Raw genomic sequence first — 20,470 nt, 5'->3', positions numbered from 1 at the left:
TTCCAATATTTGGAATAAGCAATACCAGTGTATACAGACACCCAGAAGTTTATTGATTTCAATGCAACCCGATTAAATATGCAAAATCCTTTAAGTGAGTTTGTTCAACAGAAGCCATTGGAGCAGCAACTCGGCATTGAGGGAGCTAATCAGGAAGCCACTTCATGTCGCCGTAATCTGCAGCACACGCAGACACGTAGAAAGTCGAAGATCTGGATGTTTTCACTCATCTCTCCACTTCATAATGCACAGTTCAACCTGAACACTTCATCACTTCGTCATGTATTTGAGGAGAATCCGGCAAATACATTTGACAACTTGGTCAGATGCGGGTCTTTGGGTTGTCCAGGTCAATTGGAGGCGTGTGGACAGGAGCAGACTTATTCAAAGGGTAGCGAAGGTGAGTCTTGTAGTTCTCCTTGACCTTCGAGAGGCCATGGGGGTCATAAAATTGGAACATACCATTGTTGTGCATGCGGTTAGTGCATTGCAAAGTATTGGTAAGGATAATGTAAGTTGAATGAAGTTATGACGTAAGGGCTATGCGGTCATACACCGCCCTACCGCCACTCTAGTAGTCGTTGGTAAAGTGTGCGCACTGACTCCTTACCTACTAAAGACGCCTGTTGGACGTCCACAAAAGTTACGCTCTGACTGTCTAACAGTTCTAACAGTTATGCTGTGTGCAAGGAGCGCACACTTATTACTTGATCAGCACTAGGACCAAAAATGTTATGACATGCCTGCGCCTTCACCCTTATGCATTACCTAATGCTATGACTTGTGGCTCGCAGCATGCCAGCAGAAAAAAAATGTGCATTTTCGCTCTATGGGCTAACTGAATAGTCTACGGCCTTGAAGTTCTGGGCAGGCCACCTGCATCCCCATTTTTTGCCAGGAGACAGGCTCTAAGGGTAGCTGTCGTGACCAAGGCAGAACTCAAGAAATCACCTAAGCCTATATAATAATATTATCTGACTTATGTAATAAATAAAAAAAGAAGTAATAGATAAAAAGATTTACATTTTTTGCCCAAATCCCCTCCAGCTAAAATGTTTGTTTATAAACACATTATTTTTAAACAAATCTGTTTATTTCAACCCTATAGAAAAGCCCTGAATTAATTAGAGTAAAAGGCCAACCTTGTTATTTAGTTACTATGGCCTCTATGGTTTCAAATTAATACTCTAGCCCTTAATTTTCTTCTTAATAAAACACAACGTTGCTTTAATATGTCTGATGGTTCTCTTGAAGCCTGACATTCACTCCTCTCACCCGGCAGATGGATGCCCTCAGGGTAAAATTAAGCTCCACATACTGAAACTATTACTTGTGTAGAATATGTCAACACAATGCATTTACATTCTGCTTTGAAGCTGCCTTTTAGGGACATTAAACATTAACAGTGACATCAATAAATCATCAACATTCAAATATTTTACTTAATAAAAGTGTTTTAGAAGAAATGAGTACATATTAGTGATCTCACATCCTTATAGGTACACTTAAAACGGTAAAACAATTTTACCTAGTTTTGTTTAAAAAAAAACATGTTTTGTGTTGCCAGCTAATAAAAATGCTAACACGTGTTAATTTGAAAAAATTAATTCTTTCAAATTTGAACTATTTTTCTGTCTTTTCTCCTCTCTATAGTTTACATACAATTTAATCAAAGTCAAACCATTTTAGTTGCACAGAAACATCATTCGATCCAACATCTATACAGATTTTGATGAAACAAAACAATATCTAACATGCAATTCAAAATAAAATATAAATAAGTCATTTAAAAAATCCTGTTTCTTGAGAATATTTTGACATAATTGTCTATAACACTATTTCAGCCTTACATGTCTCACATTTCAAGAAATGTTATTAATTTCTGTTGGAGCGTTTCCAGTCCCTCTGGTTTTACATTACTAAGCGTTGATCGTGTTTAACAGAGATGTTCTCACACTTATTAGATATGGCTAGCACACAGAAAAGTTCATGGTTGACCTTTAGACTCCATCAGCAGCCCAAACCATGACCCCTCCACCACCATGTCGGACACCAGCTTCAACTGGATCTTCTTGCCAATTGTTTTTACACCAAAATGATACTGCCCTTTATGCTAAAACCTTTGCACAATTGAGCAACACAAATATTAGACTGTGTTTAAACAAAAGCTGAGATGATGGTGTCAAAACCAGAAGGGGCTTTCTCTAAAAACTGGTTATCTTTTTTTCCTAATTATAGAATGACGAACATCAACATTTTCCATCTCTGCAGAGGACTTTAGAGTTTGGAACGGAGCTCAAAGACTTTTTTTACTTTTTCTGCAAGCGTTGCATGCTCTGACCTTGAGGTGAACTTGCTGGGATGTCCACTTCTGGGAATATTGCCAAACATCTTGAATGTTTCCCTCTCTTGAATAATCTCTCTCAATGTAGAATGATGGACACTTTATGTTTAGAAATAGCCTTATAAACCTTCTCAGATTGATGGGTAGCAACAGTTGCCTCTCTGATATCACTCCTGATGTCTTGCCTACTCAGTATTGTGTTAAGCATCTGCTTGCAAGAGACAAGAAAAACCACTAAAACATTTGGTTTTACAGAGGTTCTCACACCTGATGATCAAGTAGATCTGTTAAGGAGCACCTGGCTGCAACTTCATTTCAATACATGCAAATCATATGCACAAGTATTTTATATCATTACGCATTTTTCATTTAATATACAGTGGTCCCTTGATTATGTTGAGAATTGTGTTATTTAAAAAAAAAAACAAAATAGGAGAAATCTGTGATTTTTTTTAACATTATAGATGCATTCAAGCTGTGATGAGATATGACAGAACCTACAAAGGCGAACCACGAGCTCGCTGCTTCTCTCCTGATGCATCCACTTGTAGACGACAACCATAAGCCCATGTACATTTCCATTTTTCTGCTCAGCATCTGCCTCAAAACTGTACAGCTGGATAGCTCCAATATTGCTCACAAACGCTAATGTTAGGTTGGGGTTGTGAGGGGCTGTAAGCTAACAGGAGAGAGTGTTAAACAGATGGATCACGGGAAGTGGGGGGAGGCTTGCTCTGTGCCAAAGTCCTGCCCACAACTCGGAGGTGAATTTCTAATGACCTCCTGCTGCTCTGCAGAAACTACGTCTAAGAAAACAACGCAGGTTGTTTGGTTTTGGCTAAAAAGGGCAAAATCCTAATTGTAAGACCACTGGAAAGGCTTTTAAAATAGATTAAAAGATGATCAGAGTGGGACTTTTAGTTTTTACCACATGAATATATTTGTTTTAAAAAAATGTTTAAAAAAAGAAATACACTGCATGCAAACAAAACAAGAAAGGTTAAATTTGTATTAACTATAATGAGAGATACCTTTAAAAATAATTTGATTTAAATACAAATGTTAGGATTTATAGCTGTTGCATCAAAACTGAAGCTTATCTGTCACTATGAGAGGTTCTGATGTTTGAGCAACATTTTATAAACACAAGTATCCAGCTGTTCTGAGGGATTAGCAAACATCTGTTAAAAATAAAAGTACAAATACATGACCCGATTTTAAAGATGTACGTCTTTACCAGACGGAGAAACAACAGAGAGAAAAAAACATTCAGAGATAAAAGGAAAGTAGACGATGATGACACAAGAAAATTGGATGATTCTCTCATGCTACACTATTTTTCAACAACTAGACAAACTAAATATTTATAAAACATAACTTAACATTTATAAAATCCCGAAGATTTTTAGCTTGATATTATGCTTTTGCCATATGAGCATAGATTTTCGTTTTTGTTAAAATGTACTTAATAAAGTGGATTGGATTAGAAGATGTTTAAAGGGTGGCAACAAAAAGGTCCAAAAATTGGATGTTTTATTAAACACTACCAAGACGCAGCCTCCTGTGCATGGATGGGCATCTTTCGCTTAAGATTGCAGTTTTTTTTAATAGCTTTTAATAAAGAATATTCGAATTATGTCGGTGTTTATAAAGTTGAGGAAACGCCTAACAAAATCTTTGTCTAAATATGTTTATTGACCCATAGTTTCCGGCAGAGATGACGATTTATTAGCCTTTTTTGCTTTGTTAAACAGGAGCCGAACGCTTTGGAACATTTTTGTGTTACGTTATGAGCAGTCACGTGTTCTCTTTAAGTATCTTTAGCTGGTATGCGTTTAATAATTCACCTTTGGGGGCGACTCAGAACCGATTGCACTCTCTGTACTGCATTTCAAAAATGTTAGGTCACATTTTCGAATCATTTCCCCTCAAGGATAAATAAAGTTGTTTGAATTTGAATATGGAAAAAAAAAACACTACCAAAACCGATTTGAAATTGTTTACTGTTTTTATAAAGAAAAAGGGAAGACAACAGTCACACAAAAAAAAAGATCAAACTAATGATTGGAACTCAAGGTGTTAACCCCGAAGGTCAAATCTTTGCCACGGGTCGAAATGACAAAATGACAGGGCTGGGGAGGTTTGTGTGGCGACTCGAGAAGGTGGGGGGTTTAGGAGCAAAAGAAGGAAAGGTGATACAAAGGAAGCTGGAATGCAATGGGTTAAGCTGCTAAGAAGAACTCTCCTGGGTGAACAAAAGGGGAAAAGTGGGAGGTGGAGGGGACACAAAGGGGTGACGAGGGGGGAAGGGGAGGGGAAAGCTGGGGCTCCATTCCCTAACCATCTGGATCTATTGTTTCAGAAACAGGGGTGAGGGTTGGGGAGCTGAATGAGGGGAGAAGATGGAGGGGCGGGGGGGGTCACGCCCTTGGAATAGAGACTGGTGCACCCCAAAGCTGAAACGCCACAAGGTTTCCCGTTTGTGATCAAGGCTTGTCCGTGGAAATTTACATTATTTACAGTGTTCTGTTAGTGCCAAATAGATGGTTCATAGGCTTACTATGAACTATGTGCTTGTGAAGATACAGTACAGACGGATGTTGGTATCAATCGAATAAGCGACGGTAACACTTACCACCACCATGAATGAAGGAATCCAGGAGGCTCCCCTAATGTGATATTCTTCTCCCATCGAATCTGAACAGAAGAGAAGGGGCCACAAGAGAGGGGGATTATGTCTCCAAGTCCAGGGGTTAGGAAAATATAAGTAGTGAAACCAAGCCGTCAATGGTCCCTGACTTGATGAGAAGCATAATTTCAGCTCTGCCAATCTTAAAAATTCCAATCCTGCTTTACATACAAAGAACATTCATGAATAGAGATTATACCTCATCCATTCACCGCCACTGTGCTTTCATAAAAAAGTTGCTTGAAGGCTTAAGAGTTTTCTACAAACATCACTGTACCATAAAATTCCCACCATGTCTTCAAGCACCTATCGCTTGGCTGGGTTTACCTCATAAGTGCCATGTAACTTTGTAAGAGTGTCCTATAAAAAATGTATGCAACACCTTACACCCTGTAATCATGTATACTGTGTTTGCACCAACAACATATGTTGCTGTCAACATCCATTATGGCTGGATCACAATATGAAGTTTTGAATTGAAGAAGAACACAATATATAAGAAATAATACAACTTCATATATAAAGACATGAAGAGGAAAGAGGCTTTGAAGGGTGTTCATTTTACTTTCAAAAAGACGTTAAACGATAGATGACATCTCACCTCGGACAGGAAGGTCTGTGCTGACTTTTGTGCTCCCACATGTAGAAGGTACTCGTACACATATAACGCTAACCTGAAATTAAGAATAACAAAAATTAGAACAGAATTCCTCTTTTGATAATCTCTGACTCAAAAAACAGACAAAGTGACACAAAATGAAACAGTTTAGAGTGACTGAACCTAAAAGGAAGGGTCCAACATTGAAGTTGTGCGATGGAAATTGCGGTAAAGTGAAAAATACTGGGAGCAATGAAAGATTTCCACGCTAACAGCCTTTGTGTTTAGGCGAAGTGCTGACCAGGACAGCCCAGAGGACTCAGATCAATTTAGCAAAAGATATCATCTTCATTTAGGTTGGTTTGCTTTCATGCTGCACCACTAAAAGTAGACTAAACTGGTCATTTAACATTACGTAACTGATGTTCCTATTGGGTGCCATCACCTTCAATAGACACCAACGAGGAGGAAAAACGGCTCTAAGTAAGAGAAAATCCAAAAATAAGGCATATTGCATCAAGCTGTTAGTCTCCAAACAAACAATTAAGAAAAAAAACTCCTAAACACTCAACATAAGACAAAAAATATTCTTTTTAGATTTGTGCTTTGAAATGTTTACCTCAACTCAAAAGATTTTTTTTTGCTTAACAGCTTTATTTACTCTCCTTGGTTTATTGAAAAGTTCGTCTGTATAAAGTACACCAAACCGAGATTTCTTTTTAGGATTATGGAAGTGCTTTTAAACATGTACAAATGAAGCTGACCATAAAACAAAAAAGAAATATGGATCAGTCCTGGTACAAACGTTCTCTTACGATACTTTCACAGTCTGTTCATCCAAGACATTTGTTTCAAAAGAGCAAAATTACCTCCTCACAACAAAAGGTTTACCAACAAAACACTTTTCCATCCTTTCAGTATTTGCACGGAGTATTTTTTTAATGTACAGTGTTTATGCCAATAACTTTCTCAATAATTCATCTGGTTTTTGGAACAGTCCATGTCCATTCACTCTGTCAAACAGCCAATTTACAAGCAAACTGAGACATCGTTTTAAGGCAAACCGGTTTGGTCTTAACCTCAGCTCAGAGAAAGTGTCACACCAGCCCCAACAGGTGGACCATCCAAGGAAACAAACTGTTGTAGAACAAACGTTTTGAATGAGAAAATTGGCTCAGAAATCCAACAACCAAACCTGGCATCTACCCTCTTTGCATTTTATCAATGCAGATCAGAAACACTTGCTGGTTGAAGTAGACCTAATGATGCTTCTCAGGCATATTCAAACACAACTGAAACATGTATGAGGTACAACAAGAAATACATCACAACCTCATTACACCAAATCTACTGCATCATATGTAGATTGGTGGGATTCAAGATACCAGTACAGGTTTGAATACAACTAAATAAAGCTTGGAGGTGAAACCAAACAATTTATAATACACGAATAACACAAATATCAGCACTGTTTGAATCCTACACACACAATAGCTGAGTAAGTCCAACAACAACATTGTTAGCTTCCAGTTTTTACTTTCACTATGTTCACTATGTTCTGTAGAGTGACTGAGAAGGACTACAGTGTTTTAATGAAACACTGATGCTCAAAACCCCTAAAGATTTTGACTTTTACTTCAGTTGGTAGAGGGTATTAAAACATTTTATGGCTCCTCTGATCAGAGTCTCAGCGAGAAGCAAAATTTAGATTTACTCCTTTTTAGCTCTAAACTTTAGATTGAGGAAAACATAGTTGGAACCGGGTTGAAATAATCTCTAAACCTTCTGAAAACGACATTATCATTTGTTTGAAGCAAACCAATGTACTATTGTGTTAAAATAAAATTTAAATAAAGCATTTTGAAAACAGATTTCCCATAAAGAAGACAACAGAGGCTTGAAAAGCAGGTCAAAGATTCAAACCATAACCAAGAAGGAAGAGTAATCAAGTAATTATTCGTTTCGTCTGCTGGGTTTTTATCAACAGAAGTGCGTTATTACGTTTAGCAGATTTTACCAAATGAGGACCATCTCTAATGCTGCATTCACACCGGTCTCTGCAACGCAGGTTCAAGTGACCACGTCCAATTAAATTACATATTGTTATAATATTATATTATGTTCTATAAAAATGCGCATCCGCGTTTAAATCTCTTGTGTTCATGCATAGCTACACATGTTTTTAAGTCTGTTTTTGGGCTCTACATACAAAACCTGCAGCCATTAAACACACGTTGGACAATGAACCAGTTGGCCTCTGACCAATCAGGCGTTTAGGTTTTGGTAGTGACATTTGGATGGCGCCCCTTTTAATTCACAAAAGTGCAAACCGTTTGAAAATTGATCATGGAGGAGAAATGAATAATTGCGGTTTGTGCCCAGTCGGAATTATACAACACCAGGTCTATCATTTATCGGAATAGAGCCATGAAAGACAATCCCTGTAGAAAGATTTGCACCGCTTTGACATTTTGCACCAAACCTTTTCAAAATGTGAGTATATGAACTTGTATCGGGTAGGGACAGTCCAGTGTGAACACCACATGCTAGAAAAGCGTGTTCAAGAACCCACGTTCTTAAACGTGCATTACATGCCTGGTGTGTTACGTAGCATAAGCCTTAATTTTTGACACATAATTGAAATGTCCTCACGTACGCAGATGTTACAATATATTTACAAAGGCCCATAAAAGAGGTTAGTAACTTGAGACAACAACCCGGGAAAACGTATATTTAGAGTAAAGCTCTCCAACATTAGCTTATATGAACAGCCCATTTCAAATGCAGTGAGTAACAGGCCCTGAGGTGGCATGACGTCTGTCCATTTCAAAGAACTGAAGACACAGGAAGCAAACAGGAAGAGAAAAGTGTCTGAGGTTATGCAAACAAGATTATATGAAGCTTAATTTAAAAAATTTTATCCAATGTTGTTAAGGCAATTTCAAACATAGCTGTTTTCCATATTTCTGCAAAAAACATGGAAAACAGCTATGTATTGTTTTAAAATGCATAATAAATGAAGAACTGGTACAGGCTGATGACTATCTGCATATGTTCTGTGTTGGACGTGACACATGTGTTTGTAGGTCAAACCTTTTAAGATTGTAATCACAAAAATTACAAACAGCAGGATCCTTTAGATTTGACCCAGATTTTTGCAGTTCAGTGGAAATAGGTGCTCGGACACCTAGTGTTTATCTCAGTTAATTCAAACGTTTTTGAGCTTAATATTCAACCTTGGCACACAAAAAAAGCACAACACCAGAAAATCTTGAAACTTCTAGGAAAAAAACAATTCTGGTGGAAACTTGACTAATCTTTATTGCATTGTTTCTCAGTGGATACTTGTCATTTTGACCACCACTTCTGATCAAAGTCCTTCATCGACTTCCAGTCAAATCTTGAAAAGACATTTTGTAAATATGCACCTGGTAGAAAGAACTAGATAATGACACAAATTCCTTTAGATGATAGACATTCCCACAATTCTCAAAATACACCAAGAGTTCTCACACCTGACTTTTTGTTTAAATAACTCCAATAAAAAGACCAGCAACACTTGAAAAGGGCTATACACTATAATCTATTAAGGGAAAAAAATCTATGGCGTGTAGTGGGAAACCCCAGTTGGCTCAACATTGTTCTCCTAACTCCTTCTGTTAGTCATGTTTAATAGGCTGTTAATGGACCATCAATCGACCTGCAGCGTGGATATGACAGTGCTCTGTGTGCACAGAGCAGTCAGTCCTCTGACAGGCCAATAAGGGCCTAATGAGGAGGACAGTAGCTCAGAGTGAAACTCCCTGTCATTAGTCAATGAAGTGATCAATGAAACATGGTTTTGAGATAATCGAGATGTTGTACACTGAATTTTTTTAAAAGCCGTCCTTCTTTTTTACTGTGTTTAAGTCATTTACGATAAAATAAAGAGACAACAGCAACAAACAAACAAAAAAGCGTCTAATGGAGATATAATGGTAAACCTGCTTAAGTTCAGACATTTTCCATGTGGCCGCTCCAGACCAATGGCGTGTAGAGCAGCACCACATTCCCAACCTTTAACCAATTTCTCCTCACTACTATGTGTGTATGCATTTTTTTGTCCTCAGCATTTTTAGGATGAAAACTTTTTTTTTAAGCATAGGATTCAAAAAGATATTTCTCATTTTAAAACCAGGTTCTAGAACACTACATCTGGGTTTGCATCAGAAATTCAGGGAAGAAAGGAGGCGACGCGAGTCTTTGGTCTTTATGCAGCACTACTGCCAAAAGCTGCAGTGAGAGCAGAAAATGTTCACAACTCTGTGTCAAAATGACATTTATAAACTTTAGTCTGAACAGCAAATGACATGAATAGCACATACACAATTTTGCAGCTGAGAATTTACAATTTTAATCACAATTACTTCATAAATAATGAGGGGTCGTCCAGAATTTAGATGCAGGAAAGCATCATTTTGAAGGTGTAAACAAACAATTACTTAAAAAACAAATGACTTGGATAAAGGGGGAGACTTGGAAAGGAGAAATTGAGATACTTGATTTATTTAAAAGCACTTTACTCTTCCATATTTTTATTTTAAGACACTTTGTTTTGGAAGTCAGTAAGGTGAGAGAAGAAAGCACCAGGCTTTAACGCTTCTACAAAATAACACTTGCAGTGTTTTATGAATAGAAAAGATTTCACGTGTGTGCTTGCTGTCATTGGTCATTCTTAGAAAATCAGAAGGGAAAAAATGGGTTAAAATACAAATTACCTTTATTTGCTGTTGCATGCTCTAATGTTACGTTCCCATCGGCGCATTCAAGCGGCCACTTCCAAATAAAAGTAGACGAAAATGCACGTATATGTGCATTTTGGGCTTCCATGTTCAAAACTCTTGCATTCGTGACTTGCTGCGCAGGTTTTTAAGTCAATTTTCGGGCTCTAAATGCGGCCATTGAGCACGTTTTAAAAGTTAAACCTGTTGAGTTTTGGCCAAACTCATGTCACATTCAGGTAATGGGATGCGTTTTTGAAAAACGTTAATCTTTTTAGAGTTCAGCGCAAAATTAGTTGTTACATTTTTTTTTACCTCCACCAGCAGAGACGATGTCTTTAAAACACAACCACGGCAGAGTGCGCTCACAGCACAATAACCAGGTGTTGCTTGGTGCACCATCCGCTCGCTGCCTTTGTATCCGACTCCTGGCTTTTTCATCCCGCCAACAGAAAGTCATTAAGAGAAAACGATTTCTGGGATTTGCGAGTCAATTCAGAATCTCAAAGCTGATAAAGACTTCACTGTCAATCAATACTTTTCACACTCTGCTAATCACAAGTACAGACATTAAATCCAACCTACTAAAGCATAATCTATGCTGATGTGTGTTATCCCCTGACAATAATCATAAAAAACCAAATGAGCTGAGGGAAACATATCTTTGTTGATCAGTGTACACTTTACAGACAGGCTTCAAGTTCAATTCTGTTCATGTTTACTTACTATTTCTGTTATGAAGGAGAAATGACAAGTGGTGTTGCGATACTGCAAATATGCCCCATGCCTGACCTGTTCTTACTACCAGTGCTATGCAAATGCCTTGTTAATATGCAAATGCAGTCTGAAAAAGACATGAATAGACAAACAGTGTCTGTGGTGAGGATCCCATGATTCCTAAATGATTACACGTTGTCCTTCAGATAGGAATAACACAGATGTTTTGGGCTACTGGGCCAAATTTAATGCCCACTTCTAAATAATTTAGGATGAATGAGGTTCTCATCAAAGTGTCTTTGTCAGATGTGCAGAAATATCATTATGGAGAAGTTTGCCAAAGGGCTGAAATCTACACTAAACATCCTGAGGCTGCTGTTGCTCTCCTGGCCCTCTAATTAGAAATGTACAGTTGTAAAAATAAGGAGCTTCTATAGCGAGAGTATAATTGGAATTGCTCTTTTTATATGATGTTTCAATTAAAGAAATCTTAAAAGAATAAGAAAATTCAGACCGTTAAAAGGAATAAGCTCTTTCATTTAAAAAGATGGCAGGTGCTATAACCGGTGAACTTTTATCAACATTCCAGTACGCAGCTAGACCCCTCACGTTATTCTGCGTGAGATAACCGGCACTATTTTGAGAGAATTTACGATTATTCGTGACAAGGATACGTCCTTAAACCGAGGTGAGAGATTTTCAAGGACAGCTCTCTATTCACCAGTGAAACGTAACCAAAGAAATAAATAAAAAAAACACTACAAAGATTTCAAAAGACAGACATATTTCAAAACCCGGTTTGGGCTGCATAAAGATGAACCTACATGCTATTGTAACGTCCTTCTGAAAAATCTCAGAAGCCGTTAAAAGGCAGGGTCAGTGTAAAAACAAACAAACTGTTGAAATAATTTATCTCTTTCTCCCCTCTATACATCTAGATATACAAATATGGGGGTGAAAAACAGCTTTTTTTTGTATAGAAATTCTAAATATAGCGGAGTGACAGCAACTGTTGGGAGCTTGTTTCATCTGACTGACCTGCAATCATCCTCCAGAATCCCAGAACCTGTCTGGGATGAAATCACTCCCTTTTTCCCGCACAGCAAGTCTGAGGCCAAGTCCACTTATACGCCGGCATTTTGCCAAATGCTGACTTTGTATAGTCTACTTGCCCTTTTTTAGTTTTGCAATCGAAAAAGGAAATATTCTCGGGAGCAGAGTTTCCAGAACTGCTCCAGTGGATTGGGTGCGTTATTGTTTGTCACATCAGACTTCCTTCCTCTCCTTCGTTTGACATAAGAAAACACGCCGATCTTCCTTTTCATTTACAGGGCTTTCCCGCCGAAAATGTAAGAATGATGTTCTTTTAGCTCATTAGAGACATTAGTGCCTATGCACAGGAGGTAAATAAATCCGTTACCATTAACCCAACTGTTTGTGTTACTGCAGTTATTAATTTCCTCACAGGAACAACATTCCCGGTTCAAAGAGTTGGGTTTGCTTCTTATTCAAAAAATAATTCACAAAAGAGTAATCAGGAGAGTGTAAATGTGAATTAACAAAATTTAGCTTAGAAAGTCCAAAACATATATATTGATTTGTATTTATAAAAAATATTTTTCTTTACAATGATTTAAAGATTAAGGAATTAGAATTCCATAAAACTGCTGAGCCACTGCCACATCTGCCAATCTTAAACATGTCAAACTTCTTCAAAAGTATTCACTCATCCATCCAAGTTGTTGACTTGTGGTATTTCAGTCAATTTTGGGGGGAAAAGGTCCCTGCTTCAAACGTTTGTGAAGGCACGAGCTGCTCTCAGAGTTCAGTGAATTCCAGCGTGCTGGTGTGATAGGATGCTCCTGAGCAACAAGTCCGGTCATGAAATTTCCACACTAAGTGGAAGTGTGTGGGAACTCCCGACTCTACAAAGTGGTCGGCCACATGAGCTGACGGAGCGGGGGGGGTTGGGGGGGGGGTCAGCAAATGCTATGTGAGCGTGATCGGGTGAGGTTTCTAAATTTCTCCAGTCAATCCCTCCAGGCCTTCAAGATCAATGTGGATTTCAGATTCGCTAAAGAACAATGACTTCCATGGAAAATCCACGGCTGAGAAGCTCAATCAAAGCAGTTCATCAGTAAGTGCAAAGTGGTGGATGCAGTGGTTTAAAGCAAACCACCACTGGACTCGAGAGCAGTGGAGATGCGCTCTCTGGAGTGACAAATCACACTCCAACATCTGGCAACTTTGTGGATGAGTCTGGATTTGGCTGTACTAGTGTGACTCTATTAAGGCAACCCTGAAGTTTGGTGGTGCTGGTGGTGGTATGGGGTTACTTTTCACGTGTCCCTTCATTTGAGAGCAATTTTGGAACAGTTGGGGAATCGCCTCGTTCTGTTTACCCTTGACAGAGAATCAATGAACAAATTGAGATCCATAAAAGATGGATGAGCTAGTTTGGTGTGAAGAACCCGACAGGTCTACCTTATGACCTTTGGGATGAATTATCGGAAGTCCAGGCTTTTTGTCCAACATCAGAGTTTGATTTAGAAAATCTGGAAGAATGGTCAAACATTCTCCTAAACTTCCCCTAAACCCAAGAAAGCCATAAACAAGAGCTGATACTTTGCAAATGGAAGGCAGAAATCATAATGGATTACATATAGGATGGTCATTTAATTTTAATTCATTTAAAAGTAGACAATTTTAAACTCTTGGTGAAAGATAAAAGAACAAATATGGATCATATTTAGCCTTTTCTAAAAATCCATCTGTCAGCTATAAATGTTAGACAGAGCAGACGGTCTAAGACAGACCTGATCAAACAGGCTAAACCCTACACTGCTAATAATTTAGTAACTTTTACAGTTGTATTTTGCAACTTTTACAACCTCACAGCAATTATGATTAGTTGAATCCTAGGAATTATGATAGGTTACAACAATTATCATAGGTTACAACCATATTTATTGAGTGACCAGAATGCTTAATGTCATATTAACACCAAGCCATGTTACTTTAGTTACTTTGCTTCTGGGGAAATTATTGCTCCACAAAGGTTTATTTGCGGAACAATAAGCTGTTGAGAAGCAGCTTAACCAATAGAGATATGTAAACGTCTTCAAACACAATGCTGGTTGACACTGTACATTTAAACTGGTGGAGTGATTTCTCCACCACACATAAACACTTTCAGTGACTTGATCAACAGAGTCTAGAAACAAAATCTAGCGACCTTTCTGGTGTCATCGAAGACGTCAGGTATTCAGTTCTTTTCTTTTCTTGAGGGGCAATGGGGGCTTGACATGTTGCCCTCCCACATCAGTAGCAGAATGAATCCACAGATCTCAACAAATCTCTGCAGCAGTTGGTACAGCTGCAGTTGGAGCAGATGTTCACCACTGTGTCCAGATAACACTTTGGTATAAACCCAGATAAAAATGACGTCTAAACTAAAAATGGCATAAAAGGCAGATACTAGAGTTCGTCTCCGGCTGATCTTGATTCAAGCTGGATAACAATATGCATATTTTTAGTTTGTTGATAAATATAAAACAATTTTACTAATTGATCCCCACAAAAAAATCCAAAATTGGTTGACCAGACCAATGAACTGATTTTATTTTCTAAAGATATATATATTTTTCCAAAATAAAAGGTGATTTTCTGTTACTTTTGGAAGTAATATCTAATAATATTATTTTGTACTAATTCAGAACCAGTTATTTGCTCGAGGTACCCAACCCCACCTTAACTTTTTTTTTTAAATCTGATTTTACATCTAATTGGACCAAACTGGCTGGAAACAACCTGAATTTTATTAGTGATATTATCTTAAATATATACTATCCAAGAAGTAAGAAGCACAAACAAGAAAACAGACTAATCTAACCAATCCTCCCAACTGATATATTTTGATCATCACTTTCTCAATAGACTACATTTTATGGGGCTTTTTCATAACTTCTTTGGATTCGTGCACTGGACTTTTGTTTCCCTACACATACTCTCTTCTGCTCCTTTGTTGACTTTCTTTTTCCGTCCCCGTCACAGTTTAGGTGTCAATCTCATGCTAAGGTATTTACCCCACAAAGGAGGTAAAATGACAGAAGAAACAATATTCGTAGCTATAAACTTTTTTTTTTTTTACCCCATTTCTTTTCTCCCACAATGGTGTTTCTTTACCCATTACACTTAAGACCCCATTTAGTTTTAAAGCCATTTCAGAAAATGTAATGTTTTCATTTTATTACAAAAACATACACTTTGTGTTACAGAGAAAACATTTGTTTGTTCAAGCATGATTACATTATAGTTCTTAAAAAGAAAACCAGCTTCACATCAGAATTCGCAAAAATCAGAAACGAGCAAATGAAAGTAGGGCTGGTGCATTTTTAATTTGCTTGTAATTGCGACAGCTTTACAAACACGCAAAAGAACAAAACTAAACATTTGAAGTTGCTTTTTGTTCCTGACTATTAGCTCTGACTAATAAATGCAGGGAAACTTCAATAAACGCCACCATAACAAACATAAAGGAGTCAAATTAGTTGGTTGGAGACTAAAGGCTTCACTCCTGCTAACACACACACACAAACGCACACTTGACCACTTTAGCCAGGGGAATCTGACCACTTTCTAAGGCTACCAGCAATTTGTAGGTCACAAAGCTCCCTGTGACCGCTGGTGTAGAGTGTAAGTCACTGCCACTTTCGGGTCAGTCCTGTCTCAGGCCACACAAACGCACCGAAGCCTACATATCCCAAACTTACACCACATGCGATGCATCGCTTACACCTGCAGATTCCCAGTTTCCATGGTAGGACGTTCCCATTCCTGGACGAGGTTTGAGAGCCCTCCGCCCCGTGAGACTTTCGCTGAAAGTTTTATACGTGTTGTGTGTGCGTGTGTTTTTGTTAGCGTTGCTAAAGGGGCTGCTTGTGCGTGCGTGTGCACCTGGCCTGCTGCATTATTGAAAGCCCCAGAAGCTCATTGAAAAGGAAGAGAAGTTTGAGGGGGGTGGAGCCAGGGATTCAAGAGGTGGCGTGCAAAAGTTTTGGTGGGGAGGAAGAAACAGCAGGGTATCAGAGGAGGGGGATAAAGAAAGAAGCAGAGAGGGGGGGGGGGCAAGCTGTAGTGGCTTTTGCGGTTAAGAAAAAAAGTTTCTGCAGCAAAGCATTTAAAAAATGACTCTGCTGAGGATTTCTGCACTCTGACCATTTTTGCTTATGCTTAAACAAAGATTGCCTCCTTCTTCACACCATGTGTGCCCCCCCCCCCCCCCCCCCCCCCACCTCCCAGCTTGCCTTTTGCTTCTGCGCTCAGGGATGGGACATCACTGCTTTTACTTCCAGCAAAACCTCCCTGAACACCTGACATCCTGGATCCGGACACCCCCCCCCCCCCCTTCTTTAAACTTGAATGAGCCTGCCCACCCTATCCCCTTCTTCTCCCTGTCTTCCTCATCTGTCCCTGAGAACAGTCTTCCTCAATAATTCAGCACTGAAACGAGGGGATGGGAACTGGGAAGTGAGGGTTAAAGAGCGATGCTCACCAAGTGATCAAGAGATCTGAGGTGACAGGATCCCCGCTGATCTTTGTGTAAACAGTCAAGACAATTGTGTCCCACCTCAAGGTTTGCACCAACTCATTCTGGAGGGGGGGGGGGGGGGGGGGCGAGCTCCATCCAGCAAAGTTCAAGCCTCGTGCAGGCTTTTTATTTTGTGAGCACTCGAGTGTTTTACGCTGCGTGAACGGCAGGCTTTGCAGACAAAGAGGTCGGACGGGGAGCAGACTCGCACGCGATCGCCGCTCCTGGACCGAAAACCCCGGCGGAGCGGACCCGTCCGTCCGTCCGTGGGGGGGGGGTCCCAACGCGCCGGGCGGCTGCGATTCCAGCGCCCACCCCCACCCCCCAAAATGGGCACAAAAAGTTTAGGAGGAGGAGGGATGAAACCATCCCGAAACACCCTCGCGCGAAGCGGTTCCACAAAAACAACCGTAGCGCTACTTTTTCTACCAAAAAAGAAAAATCAAACTAACTCCCCTTCGGCTGCACGCTATTTTAACACCGGAGACACAAAAGCCAGCGTCCCTCCGATAGCATTGTTCCTTCCTCACGCCGGGGCGAACACAGACCCCCCACTCCTCCATCTTTGCTCAGCCAGGGCAGGGGCGCACATTTTAAATAAAAAATTTAAAAGAAATTACTGAGAGAAAAACAGAAACTCCCGCAACAAGAAATTACACAAAATAAACAACTAAGTTGGGAGTGAAACTGGCACCTCAGCTAGCAACTTGGGCTAACTTAGCAGCCATGCCTGCAAGTTAGGAGCAGCAGAACAGAAGACTGAAACACAACTAAGTTACTTTAGGCACAAAACTCGTGCATGACAAGCTCAACCAAGTGGCTGAACATCAGTTAGCAAGTTTAGCAAGCCGCTTTGCACACTTCTGTTTGGTTCTTGTTGTGACACTGCGATCATAATTTACTTACTTTTCTCTCGCTTGGCTATCGGAGGGGACAACAGCTCCTTTTCCTTTGCCATACATCTTGGAAGCTGTTGTGATACTTTGTTTTATCCCACTCGACACCTGTCAAAGAAAGCTACCAGGAAAACCTACTATCTCCATAGCTACCCTGTTAGTGTTGTCTCCCTGTCTCTCCCCTGCGCTCTCTTTGCTCCGGTTTCCTTTTTTTTTTTTTTTTTTTTTTTTTTACATCCCCAACATTGCCCACAAATCAGGCAGGGTTTCAGCCGGGGGGAACTTGAAACAGTCCAGTGGTGGAGCCTTTTTTTTTTCTTTTTTTTTTCTCTCTTTTTTTTTTTTTTCAATCGCTGTTCCTGGATTCAGCCCACACCCCCCTGTTGTGAGACGGTGGGGGCTTCTTAAAGCCACAGTGTCTCCATTTCTGCAGACTTTGCTCAAGTTCAAGTTCTTTTCTGAGGGCCTTCAACTTTGGGCCTTACATTCCAATTCGGTTTAGTTATTTTAAAACGAAACAGTCTTAACACATCCAAACAAATTAATGCAAATATAATTAACTTACATATTTAGTACATGTTAACCACATTTGCATACCTCAAAGTACCAGTTCTGCAGAAGTACTCCAAATGGACAATTACACTCATAAAAAAAAACAATAGTATTGGTCAACTTATCTCTAAATGAATCAATGCACACTACTGTCTGGCCTTGTTGTGATGAGCTGCTCATGGTACTTGACTAATAATAGGCTTTAAGTGATTTTTTTTTAATGCAATGTATGACAGCTGATTCTAACCAGAACCCAGGCATTGTGATTTAATTTTGTTTAATTAATTATTTATGTTTGCGTCTTTTGTTTTTATTTAGAAGCATCATTTATTATTTATGTATGTAAATTAAAAATGGGATTAAACCAAGGTTCAGTTTTAGGATTTCTTTTACACACAAACTGAGCAGCACCTTTACCGACTTGTTAATAATTTAAAGTTTTTGTTGAAGCTGACATATACCGCTTCTCTAGTTTTCCTTTTGCAAAGTAGCAGCTGACTTCCTCCTTGTTTGTGAGACCAATATGTGGACTGAATTGCACACACAAAAAAATCTCAATTTTTGTGCTTTACTGTACAACAAGGAGGAATGTCAAATATTTCTACGCTGCTTGTTTTATATTAAGCATTAATAAAAGGCGATAAACAGAAAACATTGGGGTTTTTTGCATGAAACATTAGGAAGCATCATCCCGAACATTCCCTACCAGACAGCGATAATGCCTACTTCTGGTTTAGACATTTAAACTCAAACATGTCTACTTTACATCTTGTGTTTTTGCTTGACGGAGAGGCTTAGTTTTGTGTCTTGTCCCTTTAAGAGTGTGCAGAGGACTATTGCAGAGTTTGTGTGTGCAAATGTGTGTGTGTGAGTGCATATATGTGTGTAAGGCAGGGAGAGGCAGTGTGTTCTGTTTTCGTGCTTCTATCTGTGGGAAGGGCACAGCTGACTGTCTGCATTTGTGTCTGTCTGTGTGCACAGCGGCGTTTGTGTGTCTGTGCGAGGGGATCAGCGTGCGTAGATTTTTGTTTGCGTGAGACGGGGAGAGGATACATTTCTATAAGAGAGCCGAGGCCTGTTTTTCACATGAGGACACAAACACTTGCTCTGTTGCACATACATATTCAAAAAGAAATGAACAAGATCCACAGAAGACAAAGAAAATCAGCTCAGTTTTTGTAAGAAAGAGTATATGAAAACACAACAATACAAGAATAAAGTCTAGAATTTCATGACTGTTTTTAACATGCTATGCATAGATTAATAAATATTTTAATAAAAAATTACATTTTATAAAAAATATTTTAAAATTGGCAATTTACATTAACAAATGAATGTCATATTTCCTCAATACTTTATTTTCTGTGAGAAACAAAAGAACAGAAAACCTGCCTTTCTTTTTGTCTTATTCCTTGTTAATGATGTTTAAGATTGGAAGTCAAACAATCTTTTTTATTACAAAGATTTTACTTAGTGTTTCAATACCCTTGTTGTGCCAAGGTACGTTTACCATGCCAGAATTAGATTCCCCCTATTTTGCCTCAAAAAGCGTAAAAAGAAGGGTTTTTTTTCTTTGTTTTTAACCCTTTTATACTGTTGACATTTTTCAATTACCTCATATGTCAAAGATTAATTAGGTGTAATCGGCGACAGCTCGGGTGTTAAAGGGTTAATTTACGCTACATATTTTGGCCTTTCTGCTTTGCACTGGATGGACTGTCTTGCTTTGCAGGTATGAAAGTTCATATTTGAGGACCAAACAGGTGAACTACGATCTGACAAACAAAAAGGATGTGGCCTCACTTGCAAGTGAACCCTGGTGTGGTTTAGCAAGAGTTTGAATGCAAATGCACAATCCGATTAACTAAAATCAGAAGTGAACCAAAGTACCGTATTTCCTTCACTATAAACCGCACAATATTGTAAGGTGCTTGGTCAATGAATGGTCCATTTTAAAACTTTTTTCATGAGATGTACAAAACTATAGGGCGCGTTAAGTGAGACAAAAGAGTCAAACCTAAATCCATCAGTCAGACTTTATTAATTTCCTTCAGTTACTCTAGGAATTGTTTGTAAAATGCTATACATAAGCCACGTTAGAAGTGTAATCCACGTTAGTGTATTCACAATATCTGTAACCTTGTTTGCAACACGTAAAATAACAGAATGGTACCCCTAAAATAAATGTTACTGTGACTAACTATAATCTTATTAGTAAAACATAAAAAAAACAGTCCAACAACGCTACACGTAAGCCTTGTTAGTGTATTCATACTATCACCAACCAAATATTTTGACCCATATACCTCTCAAAATTGCTTCAA

The 20,470-nt window shown here is 38.9% G+C and overlaps 1 protein-coding gene across 3 annotated transcripts in view; it reads right to left on the bottom strand.

The window, feature by feature from the left end:
• zgc:110158 (single-stranded DNA-binding protein 3) overlaps positions 1-17,913 on the bottom strand; it is a 46,326-nt gene extending 28,413 nt beyond the window's left edge. For all 3 annotated transcript variants that reach the window (XM_004082214.4, XM_011490266.3, XM_020713708.3), the window contains exons 1-3: positions 17,605-17,913; positions 5,635-5,707; positions 4,980-5,041 (exon numbers count right to left, since the gene is read on the bottom strand). In XM_004082214.4, coding sequence (XP_004082262.1) covers positions 4,980-5,041; positions 5,635-5,707; positions 17,605-17,660 — 191 coding nt within the window. In that variant the 5' untranslated portion in view covers positions 17,661-17,913. The remainder of the gene's footprint in view (positions 1-4,979; positions 5,042-5,634; positions 5,708-17,604) is intronic.
• Positions 17,914-20,470: the final 2,557 nt, after the last annotated feature.

Source organism: Oryzias latipes, chromosome 22, assembly GCF_053564925.1.
Source record: "Oryzias latipes strain Hd-rR chromosome 22, Olatipes_Hd-rR_3.1".
Classification (NCBI taxonomy): Eukaryota; Metazoa; Chordata; class Actinopteri; order Beloniformes; family Adrianichthyidae; genus Oryzias; species Oryzias latipes.
This window is presented reverse-complemented; position numbering and strand designations above follow the sequence as displayed.